Source organism: Miniopterus natalensis, chromosome 20 (genome assembly GCF_054644295.1).
Source record: "Miniopterus natalensis isolate mMinNat1 chromosome 20, mMinNat1.hap1, whole genome shotgun sequence".
Taxonomy (NCBI): Eukaryota; Metazoa; Chordata; class Mammalia; order Chiroptera; family Miniopteridae; genus Miniopterus; species Miniopterus natalensis.
This window is the reverse complement of record NC_142100.1, coordinates 1260225-1279389: the sequence shown is the minus strand read 5'-3', so window position 1 is coordinate 1279389 and position 19165 is coordinate 1260225. Positions and strand designations below refer to the sequence as shown.

The 19165-nt window shown below is 48.7% G+C and overlaps 1 protein-coding gene across 1 annotated transcript in view; it reads right to left on the bottom strand.

The window, feature by feature from the left end:
- SORL1 (sortilin related receptor 1) overlaps positions 1 to 19165 on the bottom strand; it is a 164969-nt gene that overhangs the window by 20716 nt on the left and 125088 nt on the right. The window contains exons 29-39 of the mRNA XM_087828527.1: positions 18543 to 18674; positions 17758 to 17892; positions 16850 to 17005; positions 10216 to 10365; positions 7238 to 7369; positions 6199 to 6325; positions 5866 to 6035; positions 4805 to 4917; positions 4486 to 4590; positions 3721 to 3793; positions 987 to 1069 (exon numbers count right to left, since the gene is read on the bottom strand). Of these exons, the coding sequence (XP_087684653.1) occupies positions 987 to 1069; positions 3721 to 3793; positions 4486 to 4590; positions 4805 to 4917; positions 5866 to 6035; positions 6199 to 6325; positions 7238 to 7369; positions 10216 to 10365; positions 16850 to 17005; positions 17758 to 17892; positions 18543 to 18674 (1376 nt within the window). The remainder of the gene's footprint in view (positions 1 to 986; positions 1070 to 3720; positions 3794 to 4485; positions 4591 to 4804; positions 4918 to 5865; positions 6036 to 6198; positions 6326 to 7237; positions 7370 to 10215; positions 10366 to 16849; positions 17006 to 17757; positions 17893 to 18542; positions 18675 to 19165) is intronic.

The following is a 19165-nucleotide window of genomic DNA, read 5'->3' as shown; positions in this document are numbered from 1 at the left end:
AATGTGAGACCATTTATTATATAAAATAGACATTCAGTAAAACAAAAATTAACACAGAATAAAAGGACAAGAACCAATTAATAAAGACAGAAAGAGGAAAATTGGAAAAGTCACTAGGTTATGGTAATTAAGGGTAATCGGTGCTCGGGTGGTCCTTGCTGTCAAGACCCAGAGGTCAGTACAAAGGGGTTTGGTTCAAGCTCCTGACAGGAGCGCATACACCCCCACACAGAGAAGGCTACCTTTTCCACATCCTGAGCTCATAGAAAATTTGGATCTAAAGATCACTAAACATGGGACAACAAATAAAATGATTTCAAGACCAAAGACTAGATAGACATGCTCCACAGGGCCACTTCTTGCATCCATTATCTCTGAAGCCAAAGGCATGACACTAAATTGTAGTCAGTGAATGGCACAAGGACTCTGACGGCTGCTTGTCCCACTGAAACTTCACAAGCAGGAATGATGTGAGGCGAGACAGACAGGAACACTGTGGAAGGTAGATGCCAACTTGAGAAACCATGGGACACAGGTAACTATGGTGAAGCTGGCTATGCACGTGGGCTGAGCCTGGAGGACTGTAATGATGGAGGGGGAGATACTGGAGGGATGTGAGTGGATGTTTCCAAGTATCTGACTCTCATGAGATTCATCCACCACGGGAGCCTGTGCATTAGTCCTCAGCACCAGGAAATCCAATAAAGCTGAAAATTAAAGGGCACACATATTCTGTTAACACCAACCCTTATTTGTACTGTAGCTGTGAACCACTTAATTATATGGTTAAAAAAAAGTGCACCAGACTGAGGCAGAATAATTACGTGTGTGTGAAACTCATTTGCTCTTCGTGGGGAAAGAAACCAGCCCAGCTGTGGTTGTTTGCCCCACTGGGTCAAGTCATTTGTTTTTCTTACTTGCACTGGACTCTGCTCCTGTACAAAGCAAAACCCCACCTAACTGCCAGCCTGAAGTTTCGACAGTACCTTGACGTCAGTCTCCATGGTCAGGGTGAAGCTCAGAGAGTTTTCGCTGTAGTCGTCGATGTGGATGTCTGGTGGAGGGATCACTGCAAAGGGGTCAACAGGAGAAGCCACGTCATGACAGGTGAGGAAGGCAAGGCGGCAGTTTTTCAAGTCAAGAGACAAAGCAATCCTTCCAGGGGGAAGGATCTCTGGCGGCTTTTAATTTGTCTCTCTCTTTTACCACTGTTTTCCTGAAGCTGAGGTTGGGTCCACAGCCACCTGGTGGATACACGGCTGTCTGGGCTTACTTAGCTACCCTGGCAATTAAGTCAAGCAGTAAAGTTTCACTACGCAGATGCCCCAAACAACCCGGTGCCTGCCGGGGCGGAGGTCACAGTGCTGTCTTCACTGGCAAAAAGAATACCCAGGGGCCTCAGTCCCTTTCAAAGGACGCCAGCAGGATAAACAGTGAGTCATACACTGAAGAGGACCCTGTGGCAGATGGAAAGAACCTAGTTGCCAGAGTCTGGCAAACCTACACTCATACTCCTGTTCAGACATTAACAACTGAGCAGCTTCGGGCGAGTCACTCATCCTGCAGAGCCTGAGACGTGTCAGTACTCAGCCAAGACAATTCACCAGTGATGTGTGTCAGGGCCTTGCTCTCCATTAATGCTCCTTCTCTCCTGTTCCAGTGACCAGCCATGAGAGGCACTGCATTCTGCAGAGACTAGCGCTCAGGGGAGAGCCAAGGGAGGAGCGCAGCAGCGAGAGAAGCCTGCTCTCGCGAGTGCAAGGAGCGCCCTGCCGTCGTCTGAAGGTCTGCTACAGGACAGCGGACAGTGCTCCACTATAGCAAATCCAAAGGGCCCGATGGCGTGTTATCAGGATATAGTGTTTAAGTGGAAACCTGTATGTAGAATCTCAGCACACACGGCTCTTGTACAGGCAAAGGGAGAGATTCATAGGAGTGGGTAAGGTTTGCTGGCAGAGATATGTCAAAACCTGGAGTTTCTCCAGATAAACACCCATGTAATGAAACCGGGCTGGAGGAAAATGCAGTAACTACAAGGAGACAATATGAGGAGTTTCAGCACCTCATTCTGAGCAAAACAGTGTGGGTGCTGCTAGGATGCCACCTGAATGACAACCACATAACAGTCACGTGCTGGGATGGGCACTGCCCTCTCCGAACACATTTCCTCAGCTACAGAAGGAGCATAAAAATATTTGTGGGACAGACAAGAATGAAAAGAGATAGATTTCTGTAAAACCACAAATGTGGTGCTTAGGCCACAAAAAGTGCTGGCTGACGGGTGGCTCCTCTCTGTTATCAACCCACTACCTTCACTAATTAAGTCGGTGCTTCTGCTTGATGCCACTGCTATGTTCTCCTTTGTCCTCTTAACACTATGATATTTCACAACAAATACTTATACTCAGCACACAGCTGCCTCCTGCACGTGCCCAAACCAGAGCCCAGGCCAGGAGCCAAGATTCATCAAAACTGTGTAAAAGAATTTTAAGAGAAGCAGCCACCCACCGAGATTTTCAAAGGCAGGTGTGACTGTGGGTAGGGAGTTCAAGGTGCATGATTTTTGTTGACCTTCCAAAGGGCCTTGTTTTCAGTACACAGTAACATTTTGACCCTGCTTTTGTACATGGAAATGATACCACAATAAAACCCGAGGGTAGTGTGAATTCAGCACCCTTTCTGATCACGAGCACCCTGCTCCAAAATCTGGCAGCTTCACCAGATTTGGCTGCCTCCTGCCCTGACCTCAGCCCACACATTTTAAAGGCAACTAGACAGTAACTCTTCACAGCCGGGGGCGTCTCTCACAGGTTCATGCTAATGTAAAATATTCAAGCACGTTCCATGCAATACTTCTAACATTAACACCCACAAAACCATAAACAAAAGCCCCAGGCACCAAGGCTACGATCAAGAAACTACTCAGGCAGGTGAGCAGCAGTCTGTCTCCCCACGTGTGTCAGAGCCTTCACATAACTGCTTCCATTCACTCACTCATCAACTGGCTCAGGGGCTCCTACTCGGGCCAGTAACAGAACAGAGGACAGCAGGCCAGGCCTCTGCCCCGTGAGGCAAGCATGCCAGATGCCGAGCCAGCCACCTAGCAAGCTGGCATGCAGTGGTCAAGGCACACATCTCAGCCAGTAGCAGGGTTCACAGCGGTTCAGGGCACAGGCATGGGGGGCAGGGGCCCAGGCTCCTATCTGCTGTTACCGACTATGTGATGAGTGACAAGACCTCTGCAGTTCCTTATCTGTTCTGACAGTTGTTCTGAGGGTTCAGTTAGATGAGCTGAGGCGTGCCCAGCCCTCACTAATACCAGCTCCGGTGTAGAAACCACCTGCACATCGAGTGCTGGGGCCACTGGGAGACGTGCCGAGCACCCACACAGACAGGCACAAAACCATCTTCATCTTCAGTGGAGAGGGTGCCTTCTATTTGGGACACTGTGGGCTAACACACTCTAGGGCCAGGCCTGGCAGCTCTGAAAATCACTTTGTGTGTTGCACTGTAGGAAATGCTCAGTTCTAGGAGCAGACATGCATTCAGCAGTCACCCAAAGGGGCGCCTCGAGCGTGGGAAGGCACCTAGAAAAGCCACATGTTGGGGGAGAGGCTGTGAGAAGTTTTCTAATCTCTGCTTCTCCATTTTCCAGTCATACTGAAAGCTACTTCTACAGGCTGCTCTCTTCTCTAGATCTGCCAGTGCTGGATCACTTACCTTTCCCTTTTACGGTGGTAATGGACTTAGAATCACTCCAGTTTCCTACTCCACGACTAGTCACTGCAGCCACCTGTTCAAATCAGAGTGTGACTTAGTAGAAAATAAAGGCAACATACCATACAGCAAGAATTCCAGGGAGCTAAAGCAGTCAGATTTTGACAGTGAGGTGTAAAAAATATATACTGAGGGGTCCAGGATATTCAGAGGCCCCAGCAACAGAAATAACAGCGGAAAGAGGCAAGGGAACAGGATGAGCAATGAGGTTATGAGAGGTCTACTGACTGGCGGATGCCAAGGTTTTTCTAAAGAGCAGGGGTGTGTGTGTGTCCACATATGCACACATACGTGTACACACATACATGTAAGAGAGTCGATGTATGCACTTGAAGGTCTCAAACATGTTTTGCACAAAATCTATCTCCTCAGTTTATAAATGCATCACCCTGCAGCTACGAGAAGGAGAAAAGAGGTCCCTGCAAACATATAGGAGCTGGAAAGTTAGCAGAATATCTGGGCAAAAGGCAGGCAAACCAGCGTTACCAAAAATTCTTGGTTATCCGAGGGAAGTTTGATTGCAAGTTCTCTGTGACACTGGCTTAAGATATGGAGAGTAATAATGACCCCCTCCAGGGCCAGGGGTTGGGTACTGAGCATACTGCTAATAAGCATCTCAGAAGGTAAGCAGGGCGTTCTCAGGAAACAGCACCCATCTCCCCATGTTCCAAGATCAAGCCAATGGCTGGAATGGGTGCTAAGACTCACTCTGACGGTATACTGAGCTCCGACCAGCAAGTTCTTAATTTCTGTAAAGTTACCAGCAGCCCTCTGGGAGGCCCACACCCTGGAGCCACTCCTGCTGTATTCCACCTAAAGTGAGAAGAAAAAAATGGAGTAAGAGGAAATCAAATGTCTGGGGTTTCCCAACACTTTACATGGAGACCAGAGGAGAGAGCGGAAGGAGGAATGAAAAATGCTCTAAGAGATGGGTCATTTACAAGGTCACATCAAATCTAATCCTAGTCACACAGAGCAGAAATGTGCTCCGCACCCCAACCACCTGCCCACCCCTGAAGACACTCACAATGTACTCTCGAATGAGGCCTTGGGTGTGGACGGGAGGAGTCCAGTGGCCTACGATCACTCCCTCCTCTTCCCTGTGCAGTGAGAGCTGGAGATTCTGGGGGGCGTCTGGCACTAGGAAAGAGTCAGCTGGGGTTAAAACTCTTCGGTCACTAGAGTCATGTCCCGAGCTTCACACGAGGAGGAGAAAGGCTCTGGAGTGAGCACTGTGACCCCTCCTCAGAGTGCAAGGCATGCGTCAGGCCTCGGTTCAGGGGAGCTCATAGAGGTCTGCGGCCCACGAAGACTGCAGGAAGGAATGACTTGAGTGTGTCGAGTCCCCACCAGCCCTGGGCCTGCATCAGCCATGTGACATACTCTCCCCTGCCTCCCAGGGCCTCCCCATTACCAACCCCTCAGGGTGATTATCAACCCCACCAATAAAACTTCCAAACCCCTCTTTTTGGTTTGGATTGAACCAGTCCAGCCTTAGCCTGGGAACCTCAACACACTCCACCCAAGAACCCTAATAAAGGCCCTGCCACTCTGCCTGCACCCTGCCTTGACCTCCCCAAGTGACCCCCCGAGGCAGGCATGTGCCTCTTCTAGGATCTGAGAGTAAAACACCCTCCATTTCAACTTCCCCTGTAGATTTCTGTAAGCTATTCAGTGCTCCAGAGCCCTACTTAACAAATGTTAACTTAATGAAGTCCCAACACATAGGTTCTCATAGCAGTTGCAAGTGTAGAGCTCACAAAACTGTGGGAACAGGGACTCTCTTAGACACATGAGTTTTGGTAAATAACTTAAAACCTAGCCAAAATATTTCTGACATGCCTCATATTTTAATGATGATGAGCTCTTAAGTACCAAGTACTGGAAATACCTAGAGACAACAGTGGGCAGAATCTGAAATTACCTTCTTAAGCAACAACTTAGGCAGGATCATAAAACTGAGGACAATACTTCTGCACATCTGAGGCACACGGGATCATGCACCCACACTCCTGAGCATCCTCGGGAAACTCTGAGGACCCCGCTTGAGGTCTCATCTGTGCCACAGAAGTAAACTACAACACTTACATCCCTCTGGGGTCCTCAGGGTCACGAAGTCATTGGTATTGTGCACCTTGCTCAGACACTGGACCTGGACTTTCACCTGATATGTGGTATCTGGCTTCAGGACCTTTAGTATCATGTTTGTTTTATTGCTGTGGGTCTCCAGAGTCTTCCATATGCTTTCTCCAGCAACCCTGGCCAACAGAATAAAAGTATGGTGGTCACATGAGAGCATGGGTGAGGTGTAGGACTCCGCTCGCACAGAGCCACTCCCAGCGGCACAGCATTTATGGAGAAACCCAGTGCACCCGGTGGCGCTGAGGAAACCGTTTTCTCCCACAGCAAGTGGGCACCCACCTGTAGTAGATGTTGTACACACAGGAAGCAGAGGGCATTTTCTTGGGCCGCAGCCAGGTCAAAGTTACGTCCCCAGAGAAGTCAGCTGTCCACTGCAGGTTCTGCACTTTGTATACAGTTAATTCATCTAGAGAGACCAAGGGAAACAGGGAAGAGCTACTGCACAGGTTCTTGGACTTCAGAGTCAGGAGGCTCCTTGATGTTTGTAGACCTCCATGATCCAGACAGCCAGGCCACATCATCATTTTAAAAGACACCCAAGAAAATAGAGTGGAAACCTTCCTATAGAGCCTTTCCCAGGGTCTCCTAAATGTTCAGTAATATTTTCCTTGCATTTCACCTCCTTGTCTATACTCATTTAAAGCTGCTTCTCAACAGAGGATGCTGTGAGTACAAGGCCAATGTCACAGCAGGATCTGCCGCTGCTACAGACTAAATGTTTGTATCCCTCAGATTCATATGCTGCAGCTTACCCCCCCGCCCAACGTGGTGGTGTCAGGGGTGTGTCCTGTGGGAGGTGATCTGGTCATGAAGCTGGAGCCTCATGAATGAGTATCTTCATGAGAAATCCTAGACAGCTCCGTTGTCACGTCCACCTTGAGGACCTGGTGAGAACCAGGAGACAAGCCCTCACCAGACAGTGAATCACCTGGTGACCTGACCTGGATTTCTAGCCTCCAGAACTGTGAGAAATAGATTTCTGTTGTTTATAAGCCTGTCTGTGACGCTCTGCTGCAGCACCCCGAAAGGACGACAGCAACTACTAAATTCATTCCAGACAGGACTGTGTTCATCCATCACAAAGCCTGGGGCTCTGTGGAAGCAACAGTGCACCCCTACAAGGTGGAAGTCACGGAGCACAGACCTCAGACCAGCCTTTTCCTAACGGGGATGGGACGAGCTGGAAGCCGCGCAGAGGCAGATGAGCTGCACCTCACTGGTTCTCCAAAATGGGGCAGCAGTCTATTTCATTTTCAGACCGAGGGAAAGCTCATGGGGCTCCCTCCAGCGGTCCCCACAGGAGCGGGGCCATGCTCACCGCTGCAGGCCCTCTCGTCACTCTCGTCAGAGCAGTCCAGGAAGCCGTCGCAGCGCTCCTCGAGCAGCACGCAGGCCTCGCCGTCCTCACACTGGAACTCCCCGCTTGTGCAGGCCAAGGTGCTGTGTGTGGCTGAAACACAGGGGAGGGGTCATGCTGCACTAAATGTTTATCATGTTTAGAAACAGTAGTTTGCACTCTGAACAAATCAGCTTCTGCTTCAAAACATGCCTCTTGAGGATGAGAGGCCACTCTATGCGGGCACGTGATGTCTCCTTATCTGACACGAACAGCCAGCTTCTGCCTTCATGACACATGAGCTCTGGAGTCCGACTGGGGTTTAAATCCTGGCTCTGCCTGAGTTGGAGCAAACTGCTTAACAGCAGCCAAGTTCAGTTCCCGTTTATAAAATTGGGTGACAATTCCATCACTATTGTGTCTACAAGGATCCAGTGGATCAAGCACCTGGAATAGCACCTGGCTGGCAGCAGGCATCAACACGTTGGAGCTAAGACTACCCTGCTACTAGTCAGTATTTCTGTATCAGTTTCCAGTACAGAATGACACTCTGATTTCTGGTTTGAGTAATACTAATAATAACAAGATGAACCACAATATTGAGAGGTATGCCCACATTATCTAGTATTTTAATTGTATAGGTTTCAAAGTAATTTACCAGAAAATGAAATAACGCAAATAAAGAGCCATTGGTCAATTAAGAGTTACGCAACTTCAGGACTATAAACCCTAATTAGATGTTTTCTCCAGTTCTAAAAGTAGAGTTAAACTGCATAAAGCTCTAAAACTCAAGCAATGACCATATAATTGCAGATGACTGTTAAAAACAGGAAACAAGAGGAAGGCTATAGAAAAGGTGTAAGTCTATTGCCCAGGTGAGTCTGGACCAGACCCAGGTGCAGGTATTCAGACCTTCATTATACAGACTCACACAGGCCGGCCCAGCTCTGGACAAAACCGGCCACATCAGAACCAACCCACCAGGGCGGAGGGTCTAAAATTACTCGTGCTCCTCCAAGTCAAAGATGTCCAAGTTCTAATCTGTGAAACATGTTCAAGGTCACCTCACTCAGCAGCTGTGATTAAGTTAAGGACCCTGACATAGGAAGCTGAACCTGGATTATCCAGGTGGGCTCATGGAACCCCTCGGGACCTTCGAGACCCGTCTGGACTGCGTCAGAGAGGAAGGTGAGAAGTCAGAAGCAGCACCAGAGGGACGGACTTGCTGGCTTGGAAAGTGGAGGAAGGTGCCTCCGGCAGCTGGAATGAATGAACAACCCAGGAATATTTTCCTAGAGATGAAAAGATACAGCAGTGGGGGGTGAAGATGAAATGCTACAGCAATTGCCCTCAACTGGTGAGTTTTCATGTGAAAGAAGAATTAAGACTTCTTTGCATGTCTCTAGAATAGAGGTATAGATTCAGTTAAATATATTTTAAAAGAGCTCTCTAATACATTAATTCTCAGTGAGAGAAGGAAACCATCAAAACCATTAGTGAGGCTTTTCACAAACTAATCCCCCATCTCCTGGAAAATTACTGTATTATATGGGTGTTATATGCTGAGATGAAATTGGTTTTCCTTGGGGAGGTGGGGCGGTTACAGATAAAACTGCATTAGAGTATTTAGAAAAGGTCTGAGAACCAGTAGTATAACAGCCTCAGAAGCCCACGATGGAATTTATCCACCCTTCTATCCATCCCTCTACCAGCCATCCACCCACCCACTTACCCAGCTACCCATCCATCCATCTAGCCACCCATCACACATCCATCCCTCCATCCGTATACCACTTACCCATCCAGTCACCCAGACATTTACCCATCTACCCATCCATCCATCCATCCAATGAACATTCATGGAGGTCTCCCCATGAATCAGGTACTTGTTTAAGATGCTAAGAAAATGGTGATGTGTAAAACAGACAAAGGACCTACCCTCAAAAAACTTCTACTGAGAGAGATAGCAAACAGGTAAACAAATATGTTATTCTGGATAGTAATAAGAACAACAAAGGAACATAAAGAGAGTAACAGTAAGAGCATGGTGGGGGGAGTGTCACTTTTACAGGATAGTCAGGGAACAACTCTCTGCTCAGAAGGGGATTATTTTGGAAAAGTCCAAGATCTCCATCACAGAATTACTCCATATGGTAAGAATGTCAAAATATAACCAAACAGCTTAGCAGTGAAGCTGAAAGATTTCTGAGGTTCGTGAAACAGGCTTCAATATTTTAAGAGCGGGAAAACATAGGTTTGAGAAATTGGAAATAAGGTTGTCACTAATCTCTGAAAGTTCTTAAACTGATTATTAGACACATAATTAATGGGCACTTAGAAGATAAAGTCGTGGTTTTCTGGGACCAGCTTCCCTAAGAAGAATCTTGCCACACTAATCTCAAGTCCTTTTGACAGGTTATCAGATTAATGAATTAAAGACACCTGAACACATCTTGATTTCAAGACCCTTAACTAAGCAACATCCTTAAGATTAAGGCAGATTTAAAACAGGCTAAAGAGACTTACTCAAAGAACACCAATCAATGACTTCCACTCACCCGGGGGGAGGGCCCACAGCCGTTCCTCTGGCTGTGCGATTATTACTCCCTCACGCAGCTGGTCCTGTTTATGTGGTAAGCGCGGGGTGAACCTGACCTGTCATCCCAATGTCCCAACAGTACGCCGTGTTCATTCGTAAAGGAAATGTAAAATTTTACACTAACTCTCACTTAATTTCTCTGTGACTCTGGAGTATTCACCCTATGAGACCCTCCAACACGGCATGATAAAATGATGGCTTGTAAACGAAATAAATACCCCTGTCCGTTATTGATGGTGTGATCCTCTCTGAAGCTTAATTTTCCTATTCCTAAAATCCAGATAATAACAAACTTACAAGGCTATTAAGACAAACGCAGCACAAGTTTTCCTGGGGAGTGAGTTCCCCTCTGACTACTCACGACAGTGGGCCTCATCCCGCCCATCCTGGCAGTCCCGATGGCCATCACAGCGCTTCCAGTTGGGGATACACTTCTTCGGCTGGTGGCACTCGAACTCAAATCGGTCACATTGTCCAAGCTGGGTGGCAGGGGAGGCACTAGTAACATTTGCTAGAAAAAAGAGATTTTTTTAAAATTCACTTTTTAGTACTGAGGGGGCTGGCCAGCACAATAACCAACTCAATGTATTCGGAGATCACAGCATTTCAGGAATTACCACGAGGACCTGAGACAAATGTGAGCTCTGGATAAAGACAATGACTAGACACAGGCAGCTAATTTTGCTCGCTCATAGGACCCTAAAAAAGAGCAACACAGTATTGGAAGCTGGAAAATAGACGGACAGTGGTGGGTGACTAGAGACCACAGAAGGCTGTAACCTCTCCTAAGCTGTCAGGGGAGAACGCTAACAACCAGCAAGATCAGCATCACAGAATCTGCAAAAAGCTTGAAAATGGCATCTCAACTGGGGAGAAGAGGGACAAAGTTAAGATGCATAAAAAGCAGCCGGACCCCCTGCATTCCCTCCCCACTCGCCCTATAACAGGCTAGAGGATGGTTACTGGGACAGCGTAAGAACAGGATTGTTCAGACGGAGATAACTAAAGCAACCATGTGCGGGACACCCTACGCCTTCTGCTCAAGAACCTGCAGTGAGACCTCAGTCTCCAGGCAGGAGACTAAAGCATCTTCTCTAGAAAGCTGGCCCGTCTCAGAGCAAGCCCTGAGGTAACCCAGAACAGGCGCTCCTCACACAGCCCAACCGTGGCACTCGAGGCTGACAGGCCTCCCTGTGTGCAGAATCCCTCAGCAGCGCTTCAGTCCCCGTGTTAAATACAAGCAAACAACCGAGGGTTCCCTGGGGAGAACCTGGCGTGAAGAACAGAAACCCACATAGACAGCCTCCACCCAAAAAAGGGAAATTTGAAGGAAATAGAAATTTTGCAAGAAGAAACTTCAAAAAAAATCCTTAATATTCTCAGAAAGAAAGTATATTTATCTATGAAAAAAGGAAAAGATGGGAGTCAACAAGATGGCAGTGTAGGTAACGGCGTATCCGCCGCCTCCCGCAACCACATCAAAATTACCAATAAAACACAGAACCCCATTGCTAAGAACCTCCTGAAATCTGGCTGAACAGAAGCCACACAACAAGGAAACTAAAGAAGCACCGAGACCGGGAGGAGGGGGGAGACGCGGGTGGATGGGGCTGGATCCCAGAGACGCGGCCGCGGGTCCACCCCCAGTACCCCCGGTTAACCCAGGAGGGAATCTCGGCGGTGGGGGTTTCCCGGAGGAGCGAGGGGTCCCAGCCCCACACAGGCCCCCAGCCCAGGGCTCCAGGCCGGGAAGAGACGTCCCCACAACTCCGGGCTGTGAACCCAGCAGGGACTGTCCCTGAGGGTCGCGGAGGCTGCGGGAGCCCCAGCAGCTCCTCTAAAGGGCCCGGCACGGACTCACTCGGACGCTCCCTCTGAGCCCAGTGCCAGGCAGCAGCCGGAAAGGACCTGGGACACTCGGGGAGGAACTAACCTGCCTGAAGTCCGGGCGAGAGCTGGAGGGGCGGCTTCCTCCCGGGCAGAAGGGCTGGCGGAGGCCATGGCTCCTTTGGCGAGTCCTCCCCACACACAGCCAGCGGGCAGGCACCATGTTTGAGTCGCCAGCACCTGACTCGCACCGTTGGCCCCGCCCCCTGATTCCCGGAGGCCCCGCCCCCCCCACCTGCAGCTCATCCAGGCCGTTTCCAGGGGCTTTTCTGTGCAAGTGGCCTTTCGGGCCTCATGCTTAGGACTTTCCTAAAATGTCTCAAAAGAGCAGCAGTGGGCCCCATACAGCTTGATAAGTGGCCCAGGCCTGGCACTAGCGGCAGCTGCATTGGCTCATAGCTTGGCCTCTCCTGGGCACCTCCAAGCCCAGCACAAGTAGCAGCCAACTACGGTTTGCTGTGTAGCTCATGCTGGGTGGCCCTGGGCAAGACACTGGCAGAGGCTGACTTTGCACCTCCCTGGAGGCCTCAGGGACAGTGCACCTGGTGGTCAGACTCAACCAGGCTGGATTACAACCCTACCACATCCACAAGTGACACACTCAAGGGGCGCACTTGGTGAACACCAAAGCTCCACTGAAGTAAATCCTGCTCCATAGGGGTGTCTCCAGCACAGCAGCTCTTTGGCTGTAGCTGCAGCTGGTCCTCACAGCTGATTGGCCTGGGGGTCAGCTCCTCCCAGGGACGCCAACAGCAACCAAAGCTCAACTACAACAAGACAGTGCACACAGCCCACACAGGGGAGCACCTAGAAGGCCCAGCTCAGGTGACTGGGGAGGCTGAGCCTCTGGACCCTACAGGACACCTACTACACAAAGCCACTCTACCAATTCCAGGAGACACAGCAGCTCTACCTAATACATAGAAACAAACACCAGGAAGCAGCCAAAATGTGGAGGCAAAGAAACATGTCACAAAGGAAAAAATAGAAGAAATCTCTAGAAGAGGAACTAAATGAAATAGATCCAAGCAAGCTAACAGATAGAGAGTTCAGAATTTTGTTTATAAGGATGCGCAAGGATATTAGTAAAAGTATGACAAAAATAACTGAGAAAATCAATGACATAATAAAGTACCAATCTGAAATGAAGGCTACACGAACTGAAATGAAGAATAATTTACAGGGAATCAACAGCAGAGTAGAGGACGCTGAGAATCAAATTAGCAATTTGGAACATGAGGAAACAAAAAACACCCAACCAGAAGAGCAAAAAGAAAAAGAACCCACAAATACAAAGATAGTATAAGGAGCCTCTGGGACAACTTCAAGAGGCCCAACATTCATATTATTGGGGTGCCAGAAGGGGAAGAAAGGGGGAAATAAATTAAAAACCTATTTGAAAAAACTATGACAGAAAATTTCCCCAACCTGGGGAAAGAAATGGACTTACAAGTCCAGGAAGGACAGAGGGTCCCAAACAAGAGGAACCCAAAGAGGCCCACAGCAACACACATCATAATTAAAATGCCAAAGGTTAAAGACAAAGACAGAATCTTAAAAGCAGCAAGAGAAAAGCAGTTAGTTACCTACAAGGGAGCACCCATACGACTGTCAGCTGATTTCTCAACAGAAACCTTGCAGGCCAGAGGGAGTGGCAAGAAATATTCAAAGTGATGAAAAACATGGAACTACAACCAAGATTGCTCGACCCAGCAAAGCTATTGTTTAGAATTGAAGGTCAGATAAAGAGCTTCACAGATAAGAAAAAGCTAAAAGAGTTCATCACCCCCAGACCAGCACTACAGGAAAAGTTGAAGGGTCTTCTTTAAGAAGAAGCTAACGAACAAAAGAATCTGATGAACTAAATAGATCCAGAGACATTGACACATGCAACAGATGATCATATTTCAGAGGAAAGAGGAAAGGGGGGTGGAGGGTAGGAAGAGATTAATCAAAGAAGTTATATGCATATATGCATAACCCATGGACACAGACAATAACGGGGTGAAGGCCTGGGGAGGGAGGGGGAGGGGGTCAACTGGAGGGGAAAAATGGGACACCTGTAATATTTTAACAATAAAGATAAATTAAAATTAATTAAATTTTTTTAGAAAAGGAGAGTGAGTGGAGCAATGCCTTCAAAATTCTGAAGGAAAATTATTAACGACCTAGGAGTCCAAACCCAGCCCAACTGTCAATCAGGACTGAAAACAGGAGAAAAGCAATTGCAGACGAGCAAGGCATCAAATACACCTTCCACATACCCTTTCTCAGGAACTTTCTGGAAAATATTCTCTATTAAAACACGAGATTAAAAAAGAGAAAAATCTGAAATATAGAATAATGGAACTCCAACACAAAAGAGGTAAAATGAGTCCTTAGGATGATGAATTACAGCAGAGACCCCTGTGCTCAGGCATAGAGGGAACCAGGATGGATAACAGCAGCAGAACTCAACAAACGTACTGAAGGCTTTTACCACTGTGTCCTTGGTCACGGTATCATCACATTCACCTGACAAAGTTACTAGAGGGTGTGCTCCACCAAAACAAGGGAGCAAACTGAGAAAAAGACACAAGATTCAGGAAACAGGGAATCTAAATCAGAAAAAGGCGGAGCATTCCGGGGAGGGCAGTGAAGGGCCAGGGCCAGGGCCATGCTGCTGAGAGGAGAGGCCTATCTGGAGGGAGGGAGGGTGCCAAGGACAGCGCTAGAGCAGAGGGACCATCTGATACGGGGACTTTGTGGAAAACTATTCTCAGAGACTACTGACAGGTGGAAAGCATTAGCAAATGGTACAAAATAACCTGAGCTAACAAACAAGTAACAAAGCAATTAAATTTTTAGATAGTATGCCTTTGACAGTTTTAACTGAATTTTCAAAGGAGCCTCTCCAACCCCCAGAACTCTGCTAAAACAGGTACATGGAGAAGAGTGGTAAAAAATGAGGCTAAAAAGCTAAGTCAAGGTAAGTCATGGCACTACTCATGCTTGGGCAACAAGGGAGCCTTTAGAAGGTTCTTGCTGGGGAGAATACAGTCTCGCATCAATGTGTGGCTTCCTGGAAGATAAAGTGACAAGGGAAACCAGGTAGGACTTTCCCACCAAAGAAGTAACATCCGACAGCTAGAGACACTACCAATCTGAATTTGCACCAACAATGTACGTTAAAAAAAAGAAGTCTCTACAAAGGCTGAATGGAATATCTAAACAGAAGTCTGCTCATTCACTGGATTGGTCACAATTTGAGAGAGTCTGTTAATGCCCTGATCAGAGTTTCAACAACCAAAAACAATTCTAAGCGAAGGACAACCAAGTTACTAAACAGAGACGTGGGCCTTGGGGGGAAAAAGCAGAGACAAAAGCGTTTTATTTTGTTTGTTTGTTTTTACCATCAGTTTTAATTTGAGAAGCATTTATGGGATACCCAACTATTTGCCTATTTTGTGGTAGGCACAGTGGTAGATTCAAAGCAGTATGTAGCATGATCCAAAAACACAAGGTATACACATCACCTGGAAAGGAGACTTACAGACATGAAGTGATCAGGAAGCAGTACACAGCAGATCACAGTTAAGAATCAAAAGGTACGTTCCACGAGGCTGGGAAGGGGTGAGCATCATCTGAAGTACTGAATGATAGCTTGTGGAGGAGGGGCTTGCGAGGCGGAATAATTCCTGACTTGCTGGAAGCAGGATCTCAAACTTCAATAAGCCTATGAATCACAGGGGAAGCTCCCGGCTCCATCTGGAAACTGTGAGTCTTGCTTTTATAAACACCTCACAGATTCCGTTACAGATCTGGGCCATGCTCTGGGAAGTACTGATGACATATCTAGGTCTCGATCAGCTATAAAATCCATGCTCTTTCTGCTGTGTTGGATGGTGGGCTTCACCAGAGGGAAGTGTTGGGAGCCGGTGACCTGCCTGGACATGGTCCACGTCGCCTGAGGGCCTGGAGCCAAGGACTCAACCCTCCCCACAAGTTCCCGTTAGGAGCCGAGATAAAGATAATACCAAGGTCTGGACTCATGCAGGAGGAGTGTTTACTCTGAAAGAGCGTTCCTGCAGCCTCGAAGGAACTACTCTGTATCACCCCCACCCCATTACTAACTGTTTGTTACTCACTCTATAATAAAGGGTTGAGGCCATTTGGGGTGCACCTCATCGGAGGGCAGCCCTCCCGATCCCGTAACTGTGTTTCTTTCTCATTCCCACCCCTGGAACTCAGGTTTGCTCGTCTTTCAGGCTGGTTCCTGACAGGGAAGCAGGGGGACAAGGTCAAAAAGGACAGAGGACTCTGAAGAAACAAACCCTGCTGAGGGCGTGCAGGCAGGGGAGCAGCAGGCCTGTCCAGAGCAGCCGGGGCCCAGCTGGGTGGAGGTAAGAGCTAATGGCGGCGAGGGTCAGCTGCTACAGGACTCGGGCCAGGACCTAGCTCCACAGAGAGGACAAAAGGAAACCACTGAGGACTTCCAACAGGGTGGCGGCAGCAGGGAAATAACCTGAAGGAGGAGATCGGACGGCTGACCTGGACGTTTCTAACAAAAGCATGGCAACCAATTCTCTTAATATAACAAAGTCTGAAACAGAATCCTGTTCAGGGGAGGACTCGGCATCCTCACCTCGGGATTCAGCTAAGGGCATGCACCAGATGGGGTCTCAAGGCTCACCCCGGCCTCGGCGACACGGTGACTGCGGACACATTCAGCTGCCTCTCTGTGTTCCGGCCCCTAGATGGCAGTGCCGGCCAGTCTTTCAGTAGGAGGGCCGGCGAAAAGCCCGCAGGAAAACTGGGCTCTGGCCCCCGAGAGCTTAACAGACATGCCAACGCTGCCCCGCACTTCCCACGGTAAGTTCCGGGGAGAAGCAGCAGTGGGAAGCAGGGTGGCTGCCCTCTTCCTGCAGGTAGGTCGGGGGCATTTACAGAAGATGAGACACCCCAGCTGAGTTCCCACGAGTCTCCCTGCTCTGGAGGTTAGGAAGCAGCCTGGCCTCCAAGCTCTCAGCCCCAGAAAGCAGGCACCAGCCGGACATGCTGTGCCAGGGTGGACCCTAGAAGGTCCTCTCCACAAAGCAGGCGCTGGGAAGAGGGCTGGCCGCACTCACCGGGCGAGGGGCAGGCTTCCTCGTCCGAGCCATCTGCACAGTCTCGGTACCCGTCACACACCCAGACGTCCATCACACAGGCCCCGCCACTGCAGCGGTAGTAATTAGGTGGACACGTCGAGGGCCCAGGAGCAGGGGAGGGGAGAATACGTGAATCTGATGAAAACACCCAGCAACAAAGCCCAGAGTTACAAGATGCTCGACCTCAGACCAAACAGGTACCAAAACTAGTGTGGATGTCCCAGCTTTGGCAAAGTTCTGAAGCACAGCTCATCTAAAGATCATTTATCCTGATGTCAGCAAAGACCGTACCTTTTTTCTTTTTGGAGCACAGTCACCTTAATTATTATATTTTATTTGAGCTAATAATATTCCGATGAGTTTGCTTTGAAAAGGAAGGTGACTCAGAATGCACAAGTTAGGGGCAGGGTGGAAATTCCTTCTGAGGCTAAACACTGTTCTGGTTAATTCAACCAACCACAGCCACCCCGAGGCCTGGTTCAGAGGTGAGAAAACCAGAAACGAAAGGGACAGCATGCCTTCCACATTAGTGCCTCTCAACTGTACTGTGGCACCATGGCACCATGGCACTGTGGCTCCTACAGAGCCTGTTAAAATGCAGGCCCTGACTGGGAGGGAGGCGTGGGGCAAGGTCACGGCCTCTGCATTTTTGACAAGTCCAGGAAAGGCCGGTGCTGCCGGCCTGCAGACCACCTGGAGCAACCAGGCTCCGGGGTCCTTACTGCGCCTGTAAAATATAGAACGTGTAACTCCATAAACAGAAGAAGCCAACCACACTAGTTTTCCAAATAAGAGGGGGACAGAACTCAGAAAGCTACCCCCCAACGTCCTTAAGTGAGCCAGGCACTGAAGAGGCCTGGCTGTGGGACAGGGCCCAGGACTCCTACCTCCACAGTCCTTCTCATCAGACCAGTCCCCACAGTCATTCTCTCGGTCACACTTCCACCTGCTGGGGATGCAATGGCCATTCTCGCACTGGAACTGGAAGTAGCGGGAGCAATCTGGGGCCTCTGTGGGGTTTTCTGGAGAGATCAAGCACACCTTCAGTCATTTGCCTCACACCAGTATGAACATGAAGCTGCAACATACACAGACTCCTCAACACCCAAGTCCCAGGGTGGCTGCAGTCCCCACCAGAGATGGACAAGGTAGCCTCTTGGACCCAGTGGGTGACCAAAGATATATCCACATGCTCAACAAAAGCCCACCCGGACCAGGCTTATGTTTCTCTGATCTGCACTTTATGTATCTTGCGAATAACACCTGAATTTTTAATTTTGACATTTTACCAAAGGAATGGCCTAACTACTGATGACGATACAGTGGTAACTACGATGCTATTGCACAGTGGTATCTATAACTTTTTTTTGGGGGGGGGAGCACACTATAAGTTTTTACCATCAATTCCTTACCTACCACATTCCTTATACAGAATGTGCACTTCCTGAACAAGGAAAGAAAATGAAATGGAAGAAGCCCCCTAACACCTACTAGGGGTCAGGCTGCCAGTTCAAACCTCAGTTTCATATACGGAGATTCAAGAATGGGCAGGAAATACTGCTGAGGGATGAGCAGGCAAAGGCGGTGGAAGTGTGCTAGTGAGTGTCCCTCAACCACAGGGCACTGTACCCAAGAGTGGGGATGAGAGGGTGCAGATCTAAGACCTCCTTACCGCAGCTGGCTTCATCAGAGTAGTCGCCGCAGTCATCCATCCCATCGCACTTCCAAATCAAACTGACACACACGCCGTTCTGACACTGGAAACTGAACTCGTCACACACCTTGTGAAACTCGGGGTCTCGGGCTAGACAGGAAATAAGCGTCTGTGAGGCCCAGGCTACTCCACAAGAGAGTCCCAAGTGGTGGTTCTGCTTGGACACAGGAGAGAGAAAAGTCCCTCACCAGAGACTGTCTCCAGGGAGACATTAAAGAGGAAAAGCCCCCCACCACAGACTGTCTCCCTGGAGAATTCCTTGAAAGCAAAAGTCAATGGATTGAAGGCCTCACCCCTAATATCTCAGATCACTTCTCGGCCTTTTGGCTAAGATCAAGTTAGTATCAGAATTTGACTCCATTTGGAGATAAGGTCTTTAAAAGGGTTATTAAGGTAAAATGAGGTCATTAGGGTGAAACGCTAACCCAATGTGACTAATGTCCTCATAAGAGGGTATCGGGACACAGACAGGACCAGGGAAGACCCTGTAAAGACACAGAGAAAGGAGGGTCGCCTACAAGCTAAGGAGCCAGGCCTCGGAAGAGAGCAAACTTGCCAACACTTTGAGCCTGGATTCCAGC